Source organism: Cydia splendana, chromosome 24, assembly GCF_910591565.1.
Source record: "Cydia splendana chromosome 24, ilCydSple1.2, whole genome shotgun sequence".
NCBI classification, from domain to species: Eukaryota; Metazoa; Arthropoda; class Insecta; order Lepidoptera; family Tortricidae; genus Cydia; species Cydia splendana.
Window position 1 is genome coordinate 5,384,168 of NC_085983.1, and position 22,228 is coordinate 5,406,395.

Consider the following 22,228-nt stretch of genomic DNA (forward strand, 5'->3'; position numbering starts at 1 on the left):
ATTCGATCATTAGGTATACCGACTTTAGGTAATTCGTGCAGTAGGTATGTTAACTTTAGGCAATTCGATCATTAGGTATACCGAGTTTCGGTATTTCGTGCATTAGGTATATCAGCATTAGGTGTTTCGTGTATTATGTATATTAGCTTTAGGTATTTCGAGTATTAGGTGTTTCAACTTTAGATAAATCGAGCATAGGTATTTTGAGCTTAGGTAAACCAATTGTAGGTGAAACGTGCGATAGGTAATTCGTTCATTAGGTGTTATGAGCTTAGGTTAATTGATCATTAGGTATTTAAAAAAATAGGTGAAACGAGCATAGGTGATTCAACATTAGGTAAATCGATTTTCGGTATTCTGATATGTAACCCTCGGAGCAATGCTTAGCCGAGTTCGACCGAAGTCAGGAGTGTCTCCCCACTGTCGAGAGTAGGTTATGGCGCCATCGCTCGAAAGGATTGCACCATGCCTTTGGCCTATAGTCGAGTAGATGGCGTTAATATTATTTTTTAATAAGTTAACACATATCAGTGAAAGAATAAGGATCAAAGTCAAATGGCGTTCTAACAGTTTTATGTTCTGTCGAAAGATGGCAGTAAATTTACATGAGGCTACATAATTTACTTCGTCAATCCGTCTCTATACACTCTATTCTCTTTGGTCTAACTCTCTCTTATGGGGCTGTCCATTAATTACGTCATCGATTTTTGACGATTTTGGACCCCCCCCCCTATAATCATCCAAAAATCATGCTTCAAATGACCCCATTTCCTCCTACTTCATGCTACCGTCATCCGATGTCCAGACCCCCCCCCCCTAATTTGAAATGACGTAATTTATGAATAGCCCCTATGTGTAATGACACACATTTTATTAAATACATATAGGTATGTAATTGTGTTTACCTATAAGAAAGTGCCATAATGTAAAATGTTTGCTAATTAATGTAATCAGAATATTTGTGGAAGTAAACTACTTTTGCTTATTTTTGTTATTTATTTGCGCTTACGTAACAAAAACGTCACTGTACATAAAGTATATAAGTTGTCTGTGGTATGATACCTCTGATCTTTTTTGAGGATGATTTTTTTATGCTCAATCAATAAAGCACAACTGAGGTTTATACCAACGAGTTTTGGTCACAAAGTACATATAGCTGGTCAAGCAGATCTTGTCAGTAGAAAAAGGCGGCAAATTTGAAAAATGTAGGCGCGAAGGGATATCGTCCCATAGAAAATTTGAATTTCGCGCCTTTTTTTACTGACAAGATCTGCTTGACCAGCTATAAATAATAATAATAAAATAACTCTTTACATAGAGTAGGTAGGTACATTTCAAAAAACTATTTTTAACTTTATCTATTATGGATCCCTTTTGGCTAAAAGCCACCACACATATATGAAACCTCTGCCCTCAACCTGGCATGGAAGCCAACTATTATCTGATGGGCGTTTGGTACTATACTAAGCTGGGCCTTCCAGCTTGCCGGGTATGATCTGGGGGCTGCTACTATGAAATACTTAATTTCGCTATCTGGCTTTATCACATGAATAGAGTGGTTACTAAAGTTCTGATTATGTCCATGATCTAGCAAGCTATGTTTTCTCAAAGGTTTTAGTACTTAAATGAAATGACAGCTTTAAAAACCATAAATAAATGCATTTATTTATAACTTAATCTAGCAAATAAAGTTAAGATTCAGCACTTTTTATATAATCTTCATCCATCTTTTCAAACTTCTCCTTATAATCCTCTGGCACACTGACGGCTGACAAATCCTCTGCCCCAACTTCCGACTCCTTCTGAATCAAAATATCCACAACATTCTCACATGCTAATAAAACTTTTGGGTCTTTCTCCCATTTGTGATACTCCCGTAACACATAATATACTCCATTGTTCCGTAGAATCTCTCTACAGTTCTGTTTACTACAGAACTTGTTTAGCGTCTCTAAAATCATTTTGCGTATATCTACATCGAATTCTCTCTTTTTCTCTTTAGGTAAGTATTGCAATGCTATCGGCAGCACATCCATTTCTTCATCTGGATAATCCTCATTGCCCATTAAAGGATTTAGCAGATATGTAAGTATGTCCAAATCTGGGTTAAGTAATATATCATGGTATTCAACGTCAAATGATAGGTTTCTTATAGTTCCTATAGCACCGCCACGACGAATGTTAGATTGCTCGTAATTGCAAAATGGCAGGATTTTTATTAAAGGTACGTGTGGGTTCTCTTCTGTCAGCCATTTGCGTATTCTACTGCTGCAGCTCAGGTTGCTAAACATGGCTGCAAGGTAGTGTAATTTCGAACCCGTTTTATTGAAGTCAATGTTGACGTAAACGTTTAAAATGTCATTTAATTTAGGTATTAATGTGTCTAAACACACTTCCAACTCATCTTCCAGCCGCGTTATGTTGGAAAGTATCATACAAGCTGCATCCGCGTCCTTTTTATTAGGATCAAGAACATAACCTATAAGCAACTCTATTATATTTTTACAAGTACTCGGACGGTATTTTAGTATCTCCGAAGCTCCCTTGGCGTTGGCAGTGATGTTTACAAGCGCTAAAAGAGCATTTTTAGCGACCTCATCCACACTATCACTTGTTAACTCGATGATACTTGCAATCACTTGCTCATTTTTGAGCAACGTATGAATACCGTCCTCGCTGCCTGATAAGCCAACTAAATGGTCCAAGGCAATATGTTTCAGATCTATCCTGGAATCAGGTTTTAGAAATTGTAGTAACTCGTCGAGTGGATCTTTGGACATCTTGAATTTTGGGACTAAAACAATAATTATCGATACTACCTGCGTACTATAATATACGACAATGTGATTATTGTGATTTTGACATTACTATGAATGACATTGACAATTGACAACTTTTTTTTATTTCATGGCCTGGCTACGAGACATTTAAGCCAAACATTTGACAACAACATAATTTTGTTGCTATTGAAAATAAATTAATGAAACTTAATAATAAACATGTTTATACCTATAAAAACTATCTAGCAATGTTAATAAGTCAAGCACTGTATTTTAATTTGTATTTCTCGATAATATAAATAACAGCGCCATCTGCTGTCGAGTAGCATTGTTCAAGTAATGCGACATCTGTGAATAAGTAGAAAAAAAACAAATGCTAATTAGTATTTATTAACTAGATGGCGCTGTTGTAGGAAAATAGGAATATTTCATTTATGATTTCATGTAAAAATATAAATAGACTGATCAAATCAGTGCCTACACTGGCATACACATTGCCTACGTACTAATAGTGATCGGTAACCTCGTATAAGCATTTTCATAAGAGCGTATAAGTTTAAGAAATTTTAAGAGAGACGATACAACATGACTTACTCAACTCACTGCCAAAAGACAAGTATAAAACGAAATTGATTCCGATTTCCTAAAAGTATCATAATGAAATATTAAAACGTAGACTTCTTGGAGTTTTAAGCATTTTGTTATGTTCGTAAAAGTTTCTCTAACCATCTCTAACGGGAGTAATGGGGGTTGGCAACTGTCAAAGGTTTGCATAGATGGCGCCATTATAGCTTGCCCCTTTTCTAGTTTTGACTTTTATTCTATGAGATTTGGCTTAAAGGGCTGGCATCTAAAACAAGAATTTGAGACTAAATGTAGGGATTGACAGGGCAACTTCGAGCAACACGGAAGGGAGGCGGCATTCGCACTATTTCCCCTCTGCCGAGGTACAAGATTAGCGCGTCAATCTAATCTAGCGCGGGTAATAAAACTAGTTGCACTTGGATTTTTCACTAGACCGAGTCCAGACGCGCGCGTGAACACTGCTGCACAAAAATGCTTGTTTGCTCGGTTTTTTGTTATAAAAAGAGGTCGGGGACATCAAATTTACAAAAAGAAAGTGTTACATTTCACATGTAATATTTTTTTTTACATATCATACACGTTTAATTACATTCAAACACAATTATTATATTTTAGTCTCTTGTAATTGTTGGATTTATCGATTTTGCTCGCTCAGTACAAATTGCGGATCGATCGAGCGACAAATCCGACTTCTCATCTCTCAGAATACAATAACATACTTCAACGAAAATGTGTTAGTGTGCGTGTTGTGACACTTGTCACTCGTCCGTACACAAAAAGAGATCGAGGTTTGCAAGATTTGTCTTTGACGTGTGTCATTTTCTATGTATTTGTGTCGTCATTACAGATTGAATTTTGTATGTAAGTGTGTGAGAAGTGCGACTCCTGTGTGCACCTTTCCCCCCGCGAAAAATGGCAGAAAGATTTGTAAGGTGAGATATCGCTTGGGCCCCTCCCTTCCGATGTGTCGGAAGCCGGTGTTGCTCGAAGCAGGGCAAGCTATAGACGGTCAAGCAAATCTTGTCAGTAAAAAAAGGCGCGAAATTCAAATTTTCTATGGGACGATATCCCTTCGCGCCTACATTTTTCAAATTTGCCGCCTTTTTCTACTGACAAGATCTGCTTGACCAAGTATAAGTAAAATACTTCGACCGGCCAACACCATTCGCATTCGGGATAAAATTAAAAAACAACATCATTAAGATCGCCTTTATTAAAACTTTAAATAAAACATTACATTTGTAAATCTATACTTGGTCTACATTCCAAAAATGCAGTAGCTATCACTAAATTACAATGAATTTTGAAATTACATCTAGTTCTTAAGTCTATTAGTCTAATTACTAAATATTGTGGAGTAAAGATTATTTCGGCAAGGTATTTTGGGCTAAAATAAATATTACAAATCTCTCAAAGTGATATAATAAGTTACCTAAAAGCGTGCTGTGGTTATTTTTTTTTATTAGTACTATTTTTAACTCTCTAGTTAACAAAGAGTGTAACACACTAGTTAAAAAACACAAATTTTAAAAGCATTTTAACTATTAATTAGTGATACTTTGGTATTTATTCTATTTACATTTTTTTTTACGATTGGACATATATTTATTGAAAGGACGGATATTTTAGGCACAAACATTAATTAGTATTTAATAAGGTACTTTCATTTTAGCATGTTTTTATTAGACTATGAAGCGTTAAAATCACTCTAATTACTAAGGTGCGCTATGCATTTTTTAGTTACATCATGTTGTAAAATTATAATCATATAACATTTAAATTTACAATTAAAAGTAAATTAATGTAACTTGCAGCAAATTTATGAGCCGAACTTGGATACTTTTAAGTGTGTAGGTATTCTGTATTTTGTTTAATACTTTGCCACTGAAAACTTGACAAAACGATGCTTTAATAATTACAAATCTTACAATGCGTAAGGCATCTAAGGAAGTAAGGAAAATATTATTACTTAAATAGGTAGGTTAATATAATAACTTAAATAACATAAACCAATCGAAATGCGACGCGGTTTGTAAATATAAAATTACTAACTATCTATAAAATTAATCAAATTACTAACAGGATTTATTTATTTTGATATTTTTACGTTTTTGGTGTATAGTAACACTGAAACACACAGATTTTACTATGAAGCTAAGAAGAACTGGTTGTTTTATGGTAGGTAAACATCGGCTTTTATATAAATTCAGCTTTTTTAAGAAAAAAAGCTGAAATTCTCTATCTTTCCCGGTGTCGCGGTTTCATTAAGTTCAAGTATTTTCATTTATTATCGACATAAAAAAATATGTAAACGGAATAGCGCTACGATAAAGTTTTGTAAACACTTATTTAAAACTTCTTCTATTTTACACAGGTATCGAAAAATAAGAACAGGTACAAGACACTACAACAAAGTATGGGAACTCATGAGTTAACATAATATTTAAACTTGGATGATATAACCAATAGGAGACGCCTTATCTGTAATTATCTGTACAAAACTGCTGATTTTATGCGGGGGAGGGGCACGTCAAATGTATACGTAACGTAAAAATAACCATGTCAGATAAACGTCAGTCCATACAATGTGTATGATCATTGGTATAGAGTTTCGACAGAGGGGAACGCCTGTTAATGGCTACTCCGTTTGATTATACCCTCCAAGTATTTAAATCATTAATACACAGTTTACCAGCGTTAAAATAAATGATAGATAATGAAGTGCAGACACTCGTGTAGTGATAAACTAGTTCGCCATCATCTTCCTTATGCAGGAGACGAGGACGATCGCGAATAGCGACGTCTTCAGGATGTCGGCGTCTGGAAACATATGTCATGATTACAGTATACATCTAAGAATCTGTGTATGTGTGCCGTAAGTGTGAGGCACTGCGGAGCCTGTTAAGAGGGGGTTTAAAGCCAGGCAATTAGAAGGAAACAATAGGTTTGGACGCCGCGCGACTATACGCCTTAAAACTCGCCTTGTTCTAACAGTTTAATGATGCTTTTAAGATCTTTTACTCGAATTTAAACTGTTGTGAGACATACTAACATGGACAGTGTAGTGGACATAGTGAGTTCGTGCTGTGGATCGCTACAAGTGTTAGGTGACCCAAGCCCAAACACACCACTATGCCCACCTACAATGACAGCGGAAGACCTCCCCCAACCTGTTTTCTCAGCGCGCGCGCAGCGTGCGACGCGGCGAGCCGCAGTACGCGATACACGGCCGTCGTGAACGCTGCTCGCACTGTCAGTGCTTGAGAAAGACCTAGGCTCTCCGAAACATGTCGCGCGAGTGACTAAAAACAAGTGAGTCTAAACCGTAAAATTATTCAATCTTAATTTACCATTGCAAGTATTGTCCTTTTCTCTAAAACCACTCTCAGTGTCGCAGAGACAGATGGTTTCCCTAGGCCCAAGCATACGGAACTGAGGTGCTTTATCTGAGACGGAGGGAGTTGCTAAAAATTCCTTCGTATTATAGGAGTTGTCCTTATCTCTAAAGCCACTCTCAACATCGCAGAGACACATGGTCTCTGGATCTTTAGCTCCCAGTATACGCTTAGGAATTTAAAAAAGTTCCTCCAGCCTTTGTTTTAATTTAGTGTGTCTTAACCCGCGGAGCGCCCTACGGTCACACGTGTGATAGTAACTCCTATAAGAGTTCCATACTACGGTAATAGGGCGCTCCACGGGTTACTTATAACTTACCACTGCAAGAATGGTCTTTTTCTCTAAATCCACTCTCAGTGTCGCAGAGACAGATGGTGTCCCTAGGCCCCAACATGCGGAGGTGGGGGGTTTTGTCGGTGACGTTGGGGGTGCCGCAGTTGAGGCCGTCGTTGCATTCTTCGCTGGTGGTGCAGGCGTGGTACAGAGCTGAGGAAATAAGAACATAGGTAAATAAGTCATTTTTTATTATTATTGAGAAAAAAACAGTCATAAAAAAATATGGTTGTCTGTAAAGTAAGTTTACGGACGATAATTTTGAGTGATAACGTCATAAGAAAACATTACCATTACATTACGTAACGTAACGTTACTATGGAAATCTGTCCACAACGTTACCATGGAGATCTGTCCACAACGTGACACTTTTTCGTGCATGCTACCGGTGTTCATCGATTTAGACGTTATCACGTCAATAAACATATGAGCAACTTAGCTGGTAGCTACAAATTGATTTCGTTATATGTAGATCTATAGTTTCCTAATTTACAAAGATCGAGGTACGATTTAAATAATAATAATATTAGTGTAAACTTATAGTACCTAATAGTTGTATATAACAATAGTCTAAAAGTAAAAGAAAATACTCTAATTAAAAGTATTTACTATCGGGTTGCTTGCAACATTTCACACTTATTTTAATAAAGAATATACAGACCTAATGAACTGCCAAACAAGGCTGCGTCCATACATTATCATTGTACTGCTTACATTGTAAATGTTGGGGCAAAAAAAAAGGTTTAACCAAAAGGAAATAAAGAAAGTATCTACCAGCTACACCGGATAATTACGAGCTAACACGAAACAGCCATTAAAATCAAATTTAAGAATTTCACATGAAATATCCGACACTATGAAGAAACTAATGTAAATTTAGTTTTTTTCTTATATAAGTATGCTTAGTGGTTTTCAGAAAAAGGTGTTCCTTTTAGGGTTATTTCTAATCACGAGTACCTACTTTCTATTTGAAACTGACGAGTAAAGGATGACTCACGTTAGACCGGGCCGTGTCCGGGCCGGAGCTTCCGGAGCATCGTTTTCTATGGAAAGCATCACGTGATCATAGAAAAGTAAGCGCCGGAAGCTCCGTCCCGGACACGGCCCAATCTAACGTGAGTCATCCTTAAAACGTCTCCGCATTTTTTTTTATAATTTTCACTTATTGTAGGTGTCTGATTCAATTGAAATATTGGTGTGATTCCGTCATTCCCATGACTAAAATACTATCTTATGCATTAATGTAGGTACTAACATGGAGTCGATTTGATGATACTTTTCGATGAAAAAACACAAATATAGGTACACTCAGCTTAGGCTCATTAGAAAGGTCTTGAGGACGATTTGACAGGGAATAGATATAAAAAATATCAAGTATCGTAACTTGTTAAAAAACCGGACAAGTGCGAGTTCGAATCGCGCACGAAGGGTTCCGTACTGTTAAGAAAAAAAAAACGGCAAAAAAAATCACGTTTGTTGTATGGGTCTTAAATATTTATTTTATTTTGTGTTTAGTATTTGTTTTATAACGGCAACAGAAATACATCATCTGTGAAAATTTCAATTGCCAAAGCTATCACGGTTCATGAGTTACCGCCTGGTGACAGACAGACGGACAGACGAACATTGGAGTCTTAGTAATAGGGTCCCGTTTTTACACTTTGGGTACGGAACCCTAAATTAAAAAAAATAAAATTATTTATTTGGTAGCATACAATGTTTAGTAATTGGGCTAGTATTGTAAATACTTGTACATATTAAGAGAATGAAATATCAATTCACTAGTGTGAAGGACATTTGAAGAACACTGAACATATAGTATGCTTTCCTAATCTGTTCTCAAATCGGCCAAATATTATGCTATAAAACTGAAAAGGGTAACCTTGATTGAACACACGATATCTTTTAATTGGCCTCAAAGCACGAAAGCTTATCGATCACAGCTGGGACTTGTTAAGAGGTACCTAATAAGGAGGTAAAGTCGGAGCTAACTAAGTGTGGAAATGGCGTCACAAACGTCAAATTTCTATAAAAATGGGTATTTATTCGTCCCCCTCGCTGTCGAGACCTCATCAGGCTGCTGGTGCGCTGAGGGTAAGTCCTTCCTCCGGGAGCTGGGTCGTCGCGCCTGCTTGAAAGAGGCCTTGACCCCCGCTCCGGGTATTTCCTGATGCAAAGGTTGTCCATCGCAATCCAACGCGGCAACGCAGCGAGTGTGATGGGCACCTTTGCGTCGGGGGCAGCCTGGGACGGGCTTCAGTAGGCAATTTATTTTATACTTATTTAGTTTATATGTGTTTATATATTTAAGTTTAGTTTTTAATTAGTCTCTATTGTTTCCCAAAAAGTTTTAAGTCACAATGTATTGTTTGCTCGCATTTTCGTTAGTCATAATTTGTTTGGTTCAGAAACGCACGTAAATTTTCATGATTGCCATAAAACAAACCTAACCTAATCTAACCTATCTATAGGATAACTTTACGAAAATCCTGAAAAGTTAACGGTTTCAGTTTTAGGACTAATGATAATATGACAAATACATTATAACTTAAAACTTTATGGGAAACAAAGGGTCTTGACAAGCTCTGGGTCTTGTTCTAGACCGGCGTTGGAACTTCGGGGAGCACTTCAAGAGATTAGCTCCTCGAATTGTTGGTGCTGCTTCGGCCCTCAGTCGATTGCTACCAAATGTCGGTGGGCCGAAATCCCCCTGTCGGCGCCTGTACGCAGGCGTCGTCCGAAGTATGGCCCTATACGGAGCACCGATTTGGGCAGACCGACTCTCCGCCCAAACCAAACCTCTTCTAAGGCGTCCTCAGAGAGTGATAGCACTGCGCATCACAAGGGCGTACCAGACGGTGTCTTTTGCGGCGGCATGTGCACTGGCAGGCACGTCACCCTGGGAGTTGGACGCAGAAATGCTAGCCGCAAGATACCGCGTGCGAGCAGAAGCGATAGCGCGCGGAGAAGGCCCTGATCCGGAAGCGGCTGAAAGAGCTCAACAACAGGCCGTTGAGAGATTGAGGGAGCACTGGAAGAGAGACCTGGAGGACTCCCCCTATGGAGTCCGCACTATAGGGGCGCTCCTCCCGTCGCTCGACCAGTGGATTGATAGACAGCATGGTGTGCTGAGCTACAGGATGACGCAGGTAATGACCGGACATGGATGTTTCGGTCATTACCTGCATAACATCAAGAGGGAGCCCACGCCGGTCTGCCACGAATGTGGTGACCAAGACGACACGGCCCAGCACACCCTCGAAACATGCAGGCGTTGGGACACGGAGCGGCAAAGAATGACGGTGGCTGCGAGAATTACGGGAGGGGACCTCTCGCTGCACAACATTGTTTCGACCATGTTGCACAGCGAGAGGGCATGGAAGGAGGTGGAGGCCTTCTGTGAAATGGTGATGCTACAGAAGGAGGCAGCGGAGCGGTTGCGCGAGGACGACGTAGACGCGCATCCGCTAAGGCGCAGACGTAGAGGAAGAAGAAGAGCGCAGTATGCAGCTGCTGCGCGTCAACTTCCCCCGTCACAGTAGGGCCTGTGGGTAGAGGGCCCACACTCCACGGTTTCACACGTCAGGGGGGAGAGTCAAAGCGTTTCTGACCCTCCCTCCTCAGATGCGGGTGCCCTGGCGGAAGCCAGCCAGGGATACCGGGGGGGCGTCCTGGTAGAATGTTCGCGATCCCAGGACGCCTCCCCAAACGGCATATTGCGGGAAACGCCGGTGTGGGTTTAGTGGGTAGGCTCCTCCCCTCTCTTCATAATTGAAGAGAGCTGGGAGGTGAGAGTCCCACATACCCCCCACAATGGGCCCACCTCGGGACCAGGGGGACGATGCGTAACGGCATTCCCACATCGAAGAAAAAAAAAAAAAAAAAAAAAAAAGGGTCTTGACAAGCTCACGTCTGTTGGAATTGGAAAGTGTCTTCGTAAACGAAAAGAATCTTGTTTTGTAGGTAACTGCCTAAACGCAAGTGGAACAAGTTTAAATGTTTGAATAATATACAGCTTTTGTTCGCGTAGGTGATGCCGTCACATTCGTTTCGACCTTACTGCTGAACAACCTAAATTTGTAATCAGACAATATATATCTTCACATGGACTTCTCATAGTTTCTTTTTACGCCCAGATTTAACAGGTTATGGGCCCAGCCTACGGCCTTATAATCACTATATTTATCATAAAATACCTACCAGTCCCGTCGGCTTTCCTATTAACTCTTTTCGTGTCCTAGATAAGGGGCTTCGTGTAGAGGCCCACAATTATAAGGAACGTTGCATGTCACAATTAATTCGAAGCCTAAAGGTCAGTAGAATATTGTGACGGTGAATGTATAAAAACCGGACAAGTGCGAGTCGGACTCGCCCACCGAGGGTTCCGTACTTTTTAGTATTTGTTGTTATAGCGGCAACAGAAATACATCATCTGTGAAAATTTCAACTGTCTAGCTATCACGGTTCGTGAGATACAGCCTGGTGACAGACGGACGGACGGACGGACGGACAGCGGAGTCTTAGTAATAGGGTCCCGTTTTACCCTTTGGGTACGGAACCCTAATACTAGCCTTTTCCCGCGACTTTCCTAAAACAGGCCCGTTCTATTAGTACTTTTTGCCACCAGTGTTTACTAACCCTATTGTTACCATTTAACTTTCTTTCTCAATGATGATGAAGTGAGTTATCACGCATAAGTGCAGTAACAGTAGCTACTCACACTTGGTGAGCGCCTCACACTGCCCGTTGATAGGCGCACTGTTGTCCCCGTACAGACATCTCGTCTGTGAGTCGAAGTGAGTTATCACGCATAAGTGTAACAGTGGTACTCACACTTGGTGAGCGCCTCACACTGCCCGTTGATCGGCGCACTGTTGTCCCCGCACAGACATCTCGTCTGTGAGTCGAAGTGAGTCCTCACGCATGAGCTGCTGGAGACCGCGATGCACTCGGCTTGCCTCGAACACGGCTTGGCTGGAAAATTTGATGGTATTAATATATTTTATATAAATTAATGGTATCAGGTGTAATTTAGCGCTGAGGCCCCTAATAACTTTAAATGGAAATTCGTTCCTAAACACAGTTACAAAAATTAATAAATCAAATTCGCTCGCTTAGCTTCAGTGGACAGACGGCCTGAAGAAAAGATCAAGTAGCGCCCCGTTAGCGTACTTAGCGTTATATTATATAATCATAATGATATATTACCCTACCTATATATTAATGTATGTATGAAATATCTAGTAGTAAGTATTTTAATTATTTAAATATATTTCAGTATTTGATATGTTAATTTTATTTGCAGTTATAATCAGGTTTTTCAATTGTTTTCGATAGTTCTAATTTAATAAATATCTTCATTCGCTTACGCCTCAAGGTCTTATCAAAACAAGATGAAAACCCTCATCACAGGCCTTTCCGTCAAATGCCGACGATTCATGCATTGCTGTTTAGACAACGGGTTATGGTGACTGTGGAGGCCGAAGCGTGAGCGGCACGACCTTCCACATTTTTGGCAGAGAAAGCTCATGCCACCTGAGGCTCCAGTCCCGGTTTGCTTTCTGCGACACCTTCTGCTATCTAAAGCATTAAACCAGGCTTGGTCGCATAGCCTTCTCCCCTCCACAACACGCTTGCCCCATCCATCGCGGTCTTCAGCTAAGGTGGCTGATGAAAACCATAACAACTGTTAAATCGTAACCCTAACAGATCTGACACACGTTTTTTTTAATTAGATTAGATTTGTGTAGGTATTTTGGTTTTGTTTTGAAACTTTGGAAAAGTTAAAAAACCTTCAGCATAATACATTGTTATGAAGTAAATACTAATGTTTTGTGAAACTGAAACCGTAATAGTTTTAGCTTTTCTAGGTCGGTCGCTATTGCTAGGGTTGACAATCACAAAGAGTATTTGACTGTATTTAAAATAAATTATTTTACACCATGCATGAAATAAAGCATCAGAAGATTAATAGAGAGACGTAGACTGCAGTTATTTTTTGACACCCGTTTATTTAAAAACCCGTATAAAACTATAAAGAGTAGGTAATTTGATTGTGACGTCACATGCTAGTGATTCATATAAATTCCATAGTAGAAAAATCGTTTTGACAGTTCGAAAAAAGAAACTGAATTGACTAGTAGTCAAATACCCTATTTACTTTGCTTTTTTTGTTGTTATCGTTAATTCACGTAACGTTAATCACCACACATTATAAACTTTCTATCACTGATCGGCCCTTGTGTGTGAGTGAGACAATGCACCGTATATAGTGATGTCCAGTCGCCATCAGATATATCGGAGCGGCCAAGGTGCTCAAAAATATCTGAACACGCACTCTAACGCCTTGACAATGAGGCGTGTTCAGATATTTGTGAGCACCTTGGCTGCTCCGATATATCTGATGGCGGCTTATCAATGTCCCGCTAACACATCGCGGATCCGTCGCACCGCACGCAATGTAAAGACCGCGTTATGAGTCTACGCAGCATTTTCGCTGGTTAGCGGGAAAACCATGCTATCCGCTACGACGCGACGCGTAGGGCTACGAGCGTAGCTGCATAGCATAACAGAAGCAACATGCAAGTTGCATGATGCAACATGTTACAAAACATTTGTATGAAAAAACTGTCGTAAATTTGTAGGTATCTTATTACGTTATTACAAAGGGTTAGGTTAGTTAAGTAATTGTTAAGTCTGCTACTTATGAAATTTTATTTATATTTATTTTTATTTTAAAAATAATAAAAAAAAAACTTATGATTTGTCAAGCCAAAACGATGGGTTTGTTATAATGGAGTGAACTGACGAGTATCCATGCAGTATACTGTATTCGGTATATTGATAAATTGGGGGAGGCCTATGTCCAGCAGTGGGCGTCCTCTGGCTGATATCATGATGATGATGATGATATTGATAAATGAATTAATATCCAGAAAGGAAAATGAGATCTACATTTGTATGTAGAATGTGATGTCGTCCCCTTTCTTCTTAAAGGGTTGCATTGACAACACGTTGCAGGCCTTCATATACTACTGTGACCGCTTACCATCGGGCGGACTGTTTGCTTGTTTTTCCACCGGCGTAGTATTAAAAAAGGTGGCTAGTAGTAAATAAAATATGGCAATTGTCAGGCGTGGCTCACTCCGCGATTACGTCGCGTCGCTACAAGTACATACGGCCCACACCAATTTTGGTGTCTAGCAGTAGTAGTTGCCGCGCACCGCTACGGAACGGACGCCTGCTCACGCTTGCGCCACCTAGCGGTCATATCTGTCGTAATAGACGCGTTTTGTTAGAGAGTGAACCATCAGTACCTAGTACTATTCTTTAATTTCATTATTCTGTGTAAGTAATTTTAAAAGGAAACGTATTTTTATTTACAGTGGGTAACCTTAGTCACACAAATCAAGTTGGCGTGAAAATGTATGCTAATACGTGCTCGAATGATAGCAAAAACTGGAGCAAAGGTGAAACGTGAACTTTAATTTTGTTTACTTTACAGTTTTATACTCTTTTTACACCTATTCGGAAAAGGGCATTTGATTTGCACCTCACAATAGCTCAAACAAAGATTATTTTGCGGATCAAAAAGAGTGAGGGGGCATTCCACAAAAAGGTCTACTTTGTCGGGGACGTGACGCGTATAGCAGCTACCTTAATAATCAACAGAAGTCTGTATTTATAGGTACACCGTTGAATTTAAAGCTAAAGTCTGTCAAGCCATTTCCATCAGTAGAAAAAAGCGGCATATTTAAAAAATGTAGGTGCAATGAGTTATTGTCCCATAGAAAATTTGAATTTCGCGCCTTTTTTTACTGAGCAAGTTGTATGACAGACTGTAAGTTACCTAACGTTGTCATGCCAAATATCACTTTCTTAGATTGTTTAGAAGTGTCTCGTATTTCTCGTACCCAACACCTTTCTGAAATGCCCCTGCTGAGGACAATTTCATTTCAGTTTTTTAACCTCTAGCCGCCCAGAGACCTATAAAAAGGTCTCCTGTTCCATTCTGATTTGAACTTTGAGTTGACAAAATAAAATTCCATTTTGCTTGGCAAGGTTTGACGTATGTGCGGCTAGAGGATAAAGATTGAAAATTAAAACAGATTTAGCTCACTGCGAGGAGTCAGGAAAAGTTTATTTTGCTCACTTGCTATTTTCATGTTCAATTAATTATATTTGGGTCGCTCCGATACATTTGATGGCGACTTTAAAAATAGCTCGAAACTGATTTTAGACCTTCGTGTGAAAGCTTCGAGCAACACCGGCTTCCAACACATCGGAAGGGAGGAAACCCAAGCGATATCTCACCGCACAAATCTTTCTGCCATTTTTCGCGGGGGGAAAGGTGCACACAGTCGCACTTCTCACACACTTACATACAAAATCCAATCTGTAATGACGACACAAATACATAGAAAATGACACACCTCAAACACAAATCTTGCAAACCTCGATCTCTTTTTGTGTACGGACGAGTGGCAAGTGTCACAACACGCACACTAACACATTTTCGTTGAAGTATGTTATTGTATTCTGAGAGATGAGAAGTCGGATTTGTCGCTCGACCGATCCGCAATTTGTACTGAGCGAGCAAAATCGATAAATCCAACAATTACATGAGACTAAAATATAATAATTGTGTTTGTATGTAATTAAACGTATGATATGTAAAAAAAAATATTACATGTGAAATGTAACACTTTCTTTTTGTAAATTTGACGTCCCCGACCTCTTTTTATAACAAAAAACCGAGCAAACGGGCATTTTTGTGCAGCAGTGTTCACGCGCGCGTCTGGACTCGGTCTAGTGAAAAATCCAAGTGCAACTAGTTTTATTACCCGCGCTAGATTAGATTGACGCGCTAATCTTGTACCTCGGCAGAGGGGAAATAGTGCGAATGCCGCCTCCCTTCCGTGTTGCTCGAAGTGTGAAAGCCTTATTAAGCAGCCTAAATTCGTTCCGGAAGTAACATTTTAGATACCACGTGTTTCAGTTGACCTATAGGTTCCAATAGATTGTCTATGGTCTGTTTCTCTGAGCAACGTTTTGTGGAAATAAAGGAATTATTTACCTAATACAGTCTGCTCTGCAGTTTTTAACCAAACAAGTACCTACCTATATAATATTTATAATATCTGGGAGACCGAGCTTTGCTCGGAAAAAATATAAAAACCCAATTATGCGCGTTTTTCCAGAGATAAATAAATAAATAAATAAATATTGGGGACATCTTACACAGATCAACCTAGCCCCAAACTAAGCAAAGCTTGTACTATGGGTGCTAGACGACGATATACATACTTATATAGATAAATACATACTTATATACATAGAAAACACCCATGACTCAGGAACAAATATTAGTGTTCATCACACAAATAAATGCCCTTACTGGGATTCGAACCCAGGACCGGCTTCGCAGGCAGGGTCACTACCCACTAGGCCAGACCGGTCGTCAAACCATAAGACTAGACCATTTTTTCCGCCCCCCAAAACCCCAATATAGCAAATTGCATCGAAATCGTTAGAGCCGTTTCCGAGATCCCCAAAATGTATATAAGTAAATAAATATACAAGAATTGCTCGTTTAAAGGTATAAGATAACTAGGTATTTTCCGGGATTAAAATTCCTCTTTAAAAACTGGCCAAGTGCGAGTTGGACTCGCGCACGAAGGGTTCCGTACCATTACGCAAAAAAATCACGTTTGTTGTATGGAAGCCCCACATTAAATATATATTATATTCTGTTTTTAGTATTTGTTGTTATAGCGGCAACAGAAATACAACAATCTGCGAAAATTCATCAACTGCCTAGCTATCACGGTCAGGGGCGTATTTACCCTAGGGCCATCCGGGCCATGGCCCGGGGCGCCAACCTCCAGGGGCGGCATATGCCAACCCGCAGGGGCGGCATGCCGGATTGCATTTTGTTTTTCTTCCTTGACTCTGGGGCGGCAAAACGTATTGGCCCGGGGCGCCAAATTTCAAAATACGCCCCTGATCACGGTTCATGAGATACAGCCTGGTGATAGACAGACAGACAGACGGACGGACAGCGGAGTCTAGGTCCCTTAGGTACGGAACCCTAAAAATTAATTCTTCAAATATTGTAAACTAAATGTTAACTAAATTCCGGTACTTGCCAAATAACAATCTTGGACCTGTCTTATTCGAAATATTTATTTTATATGTTTTTTTTTTTACTGTGTGTAGAGTCTGTGCGGAAAGAGAAGAGTCGTGTAATGTATGGGGCCCAATACATTCCACGAGTCTTCTCTTTCCGCACAGACTCTACCGCATAGGTTTCTTGCTACGTTAAACACGCGATGTATTTTTCATAAGAAACAGATTTCTATTGACTCTCGTTAAAATTTTTGCCTATACCTCCGTTCTTGCACAACTTACAAAATATTATTCTATAACGTAGAAAGATGTTACGTAACTAACGTAACTTTTAAAAAGGTCAAAACACTCCCAACCTCTTGCTATATAGACTACCTACCACTACCACTAAATCTATTTCTACAATCGCAACCAGACTAAATACAATCTAAATTAAGCTTTACGCCCTTAACACTCGGTCTATTTTCAAATGCAGTTCCATCTGAAATTCAAATTCGAATTTCGAATACAGATAGAACGGTAGTAGCGTCCGACTGGCAAATTTACATAGAGCTCTGATAATTAATGAAAGTATTAGCTTCATGGCTCAAGATATAATGGTAATTATTCTCTATAAGGCCAGGCTAATATAGACTCTTTTACGAGTAGGTAGTAAAGGAAATGGGGTCTACTTTAAATGGAAATTTCGATGTAAATCTAAGCTTCCGAACGTTATCCGCCGCCATCTTGGAAATCAGGTCAAGACTTGTTTAGGCGTGCGTGTGGACTAATTATTTGCCGGTTTGGGGTAAAGTTAGCGATTAATTGACCCTTGACAGTTACAAATTGTTGTGTTACGCAATTTATACTCTGTATTTTTAGGTATTTAAATAAAAGTATACAAATAATTTGTACATTTTCGGGTAGTTATAACAATTGGTTAACCAACCAAATACAAAACCGCCTGGATCTGTCACTGAACGACCTGATTTTAACCTACATTATTTGATCGTGTATCGTTTTCATCTACCCTCAACTGGCTTAAGGAGCCATTTGAGGGTAGATTTTGTTTACTTTTACTTAAACACCTAAAGATACAGACTATAGGCTTAAGGTTAACAGGTTAGTTTTAATAGGGTATTTGACTGTATTTAAAATACATTATTTTACACCATGCATGAAATAAAGCACCAAGATTAATAGAGAAACTTAGATAGCAGTTATTTTTAGACACAATTTCTATTTTAAAACCCGTATAAAACTTTAAAGAGTAGGTAATTTGATTGTGACGTCACATGCCAGTGTTTCATAATATGAATTCCATAGTAGCAGAATCGTTTTGACAGTTCGAAAAAAGAAACTGATTTGACTAGTAGTCAAATACCCTATTGCTTAAGATCAGTCATTAAATAAGTTTTAAGAAAATTCTCGGAGAATTAAACACAATCATCTACACTAGGCGGCGTAGCACGGTTGCGTTTTTATCCCTTGTCGCCATGCCTGTCACGTTCTAACAAGTATGTAAGTGCGAAAGGGACGCGCATAGTGATAGTCGATAAAAATGGAACCGTGCTGAGCCCGCAGGGCTCTCCAAACCCCGGCCCGCGAAGCGTTCCAATCCGGCCCGCCGACAGCGGTCCAATCCGGCCCGCGGGAGCCAGGCTCCAGGTGTTCAGCCGTTAAAGAGACAGGTGTTAAAGAGACAGATAACGGCTGCGAAGATATTCAAGATCAGACATCTAATTTTAGTGGATAAAATTCATAAAAATGAAACGTGCGTTGCGCGCGAAATTCACAAAACAAGTTGAGAATTCAACTTTTTAACAGACCTATATTTAAAAACGCATGTAGCCTTATTGCCACTTCATAGTCCTAAAACTTCTATGAAAAATATGGAACAATTAAAAAAAACCGGACAAGTGCGAGTCGGACTCGCCCACCGAGGGTTCCGTACTTTTTAGTATTTTTTGTTATAGCGGCAACAGAAATACATTATCTGTGAAAATTTCAACTGCCTAGCTATCATGGTTCATGAGATACAGCCTGGTGACAGACGGACGGACGGACAGCGGAGTCTTAGTAATAGGGTCCCGTTTTTACCCTTTGGGTACGGAACCCTAAAAATTGTGTTATAACCTGATCATTTTTGCTTTACAGTGTACATTTTGCCCTATAAAAGGTATAACTCAGGATCGGACTCCTAAGGGCCTCCCGCTAACCACGGTCGACTTGTTGCCTCCCTGTCACACTTACGTACGAATTTACAAGTGCGACAGAGAGATAAATATAAACAAGAATGTATGAATAAAATCATTGCTTCAGCAGGTAGATGTCCTACTGGATTTTAATATTTTATTAGATTTCTCAGTTGGCACTGTAGGCATTATAGGCATCTTAGCTTTGATTAAGCACAATCTTATTTAATATATTGGTATTTAATGGTGACACAGCAGAAATATCTCTTGAAATAGAATCGATTCAGAATGTAAACAAAGATGATGGCTGTCATTCGCGATCCACATTCCACAGATAAAACACAGATGACACGCGATTTTTGAATTATTCGAACACAGTGTTGCTAACCCGCGATTTTTCAAATTTGCCGCCGTTTGCTACTGACAAGATTTGGGTGACCCAGTAGTCAAATCAATTTGTCAGTCAGTAAGAACCAGGAAAACTAACTCATCCTTTTCTTTTGGGTGCTAGTACTAGTGTAAGTAAGACAAAGATAATATGATTCTCTCTGTCTAAGTGTAAAATGAGACAGTCCTTTAACAAACTATATACGTGTAATTTAAATATGAGAAACATGTGAAAAATCGTACACAAATTATAATACTAAGCGTCATCAAAAAAAAAATGGTTGTCTGGAAAGTCGGTTTACGGACAATAATTTTGCGTGATAACGTCATAAGAAAACGTGGCCGTAACGTTACCATGGAGATCCGTCCACAACGTTACCATGGAGATATGTCCACAACGTGACACTTTTTCGTGCATGCTACCGGTGTTCATCGATTTATAAGACGTTATCACGTCAAAAAAAGAAAAACAAAACTCAAATTAAACGCGCAACTATTATTTCAACTGTCAAAACCAACAAAACCCAGCATAATAATAAAATTAAAAATAGAATTTCTGCAACAACATTTAAATATTTCCAAGGGAATGCGCAAAAGATATAATTATGTAAATGTACCGTGCTACACTAGCATACGTCACTCCGCTTCCGTCCGTCCGGCCATCTTGTTTCTATTTTTTTTAAGACCAAGGCGTTGTGCTTTCTGCCAACTTGTGTGTTTTTAACACACAAAGTTAGATTTGTGTCACCATAACAAGAAAAACAATTTTGGGGATTTTTTCCCATTAGGGTTCGTGATTCTGAGTAGAAATAATTTAAATATAACATAAAATTTACAGAAAATTTCACTATAAACTTATTAAAAAAAAATGCTCAACAACATCTATAAGGCAATAAACTTTTTTTATCTTATCTTATCTTATCTTAACAACGAAAACGAAAATGGCCCAACAAGCTTATGCTCATTTTTAGTGTTCCGAAGACAAAATGGTAAAAACGGAACCCTTATAGTTTCAAATTGAAATTCAAAACGCCTGTCATGTCCGTCTGTCTGGCCGTATTTAAATAGTACCTACATACCTACTGATTTGACTCGTAGTAAAATTACCAATGGTATAAAAGGTTGACATTTAAAATACAATGGCGCAGCGAGAGCGTATTTAAATTTTTAATGTTTTATGCAGAAAAAACTAAATTTATAAAATATCAGTATGTATGTTGTTAAATGCTATTAAATTTAAATACTTAGCGCAATTTTTGTACAGTTCCGAGGTGTTATTTATCATGTTCTATTCAAAGCACGCGATTTTCTGTAATTACTGCTGTTTTAAAGAATTGGCTGTATTTTCTGGGTGTTTAATGTTTCGTGAAACCTTTTTAACCCGTAGGCGTATTAAAATTATAGTTACGTATTCGATCTGTTTTCGATATGATATTGATATTGACACATCAGTATCATATCGGAAACAGATCGAATAACTAATATTCGAATACGCCTACCAGTCAAATTAAGGATTTTACCTTGATTGAAATAAGAGATAATATTAATATTTTGTATACATTTGCGGCGTAAGCTCAGGCCAGCCATGTTCAATTAAAACCTGATACTGGAGGACTAACTGTGGCGTATCGAACAAATATTAAAAACTGTGCCAACTCCCCATATCATGGCTTTAGCCATAAATCAGATATAGATAAAAATGATATTTCAAGACAACCTTCGTACCAATACGTGCTGGTCGAATAAACCTTAAAGACAATGTCGGATTCGTTTCGATTAATATACGGGATGTTCTTCAATGTTTTCAATCCTTAGCTATATTTAACGAGATGAATAAAGGTCCTAATAAGCAACTTTTATTGTAGAACCGACCCCGAAAACACGAAAAAAATGTTTGTCTATAGAAAACAGCCAATAACTTTTTCGCGATTTCTAAGTTACGCCCAATAGTAAAAGTTCTCAGTATGACCTTTATTGTTCATTCAACTCACAATATACGTTCAGACGGAACAATCAAATTGACAATTTGATCAGAAATTAAATTGGAGTCAATCTCATCTAGCGTCCACTCGTACAGCTACAAAATGTAAACATCAAATTTTGATATTATGGAACCAGTCTGAGTCGAGCGCTTGAAATTCAAACATTGCCGCGAAACGCGCCTAGTTATTAACAAAGTTTTCCGCCCAAAAGCTCTCTTTGTCAACATATTTTAATGCAATTTACATTAGATTGCAGCACAAAGAAGCAATAATGTATAATGCCGACCCGGAAACCTTGATTTATTAAGCGAAGCCATCTAATTTAGCCGAAATGTCTTCCTTCCGGAGCTCTGCAAGTATATCTAGGTTAATCGTACATACATAGAGAATAAGGTTATTATCAAATCTTACATTTTTGATACAAGCATTTATCTGCTTGTATAGTGAGCTAGAAGCTATAGAA

The 22,228-nt window shown here is 38.9% G+C and overlaps 2 protein-coding genes across 10 annotated transcripts in view; both read right to left on the minus strand.

Annotated features, from left to right (window-relative positions):
- Positions 1 to 1,638: 1,638 nt before the first annotated feature.
- On the minus strand, positions 1,639 to 2,827 carry LOC134802177 (protein HGH1 homolog). The gene has a single exon (XM_063774771.1). The coding sequence runs from the start codon at positions 2,778 to 2,780 to the stop codon at positions 1,692 to 1,694; it is 1,089 nt and encodes a 362-aa protein (XP_063630841.1). The 5' UTR covers positions 2,781 to 2,827; the 3' UTR covers positions 1,639 to 1,691.
- A 1,733-nt stretch (positions 2,828 to 4,560) lies between these two features.
- Positions 4,561 to 22,228, minus strand: part of LOC134802458 (uncharacterized) — a 35,970-nt gene continuing 18,302 nt past the window's right edge. For all 9 annotated transcript variants that reach the window (XM_063775134.1, XM_063775136.1, XM_063775135.1 and 6 more), the window contains 3 exons: positions 11,928 to 12,068; positions 7,080 to 7,247; positions 4,561 to 6,185 (listed from right to left, as the gene is read on the minus strand). In XM_063775134.1, the coding sequence (XP_063631204.1) occupies positions 6,112 to 6,185; positions 7,080 to 7,247; positions 11,928 to 12,068 (383 nt within the window). In that variant the 3' untranslated portion in view covers positions 4,561 to 6,111. The remainder of the gene's footprint in view (positions 6,186 to 7,079; positions 7,248 to 11,927; positions 12,069 to 22,228) is intronic.

Bases quoted from the DNA above. Each gene is read 5' to 3' on its own strand.
- LOC134802177 (XM_063774771.1), bottom strand. From the start codon at position 2,780: ATGTCCAAAGATCCACTCGACGAGTTACTACAATTTCTAAAACCTGAT.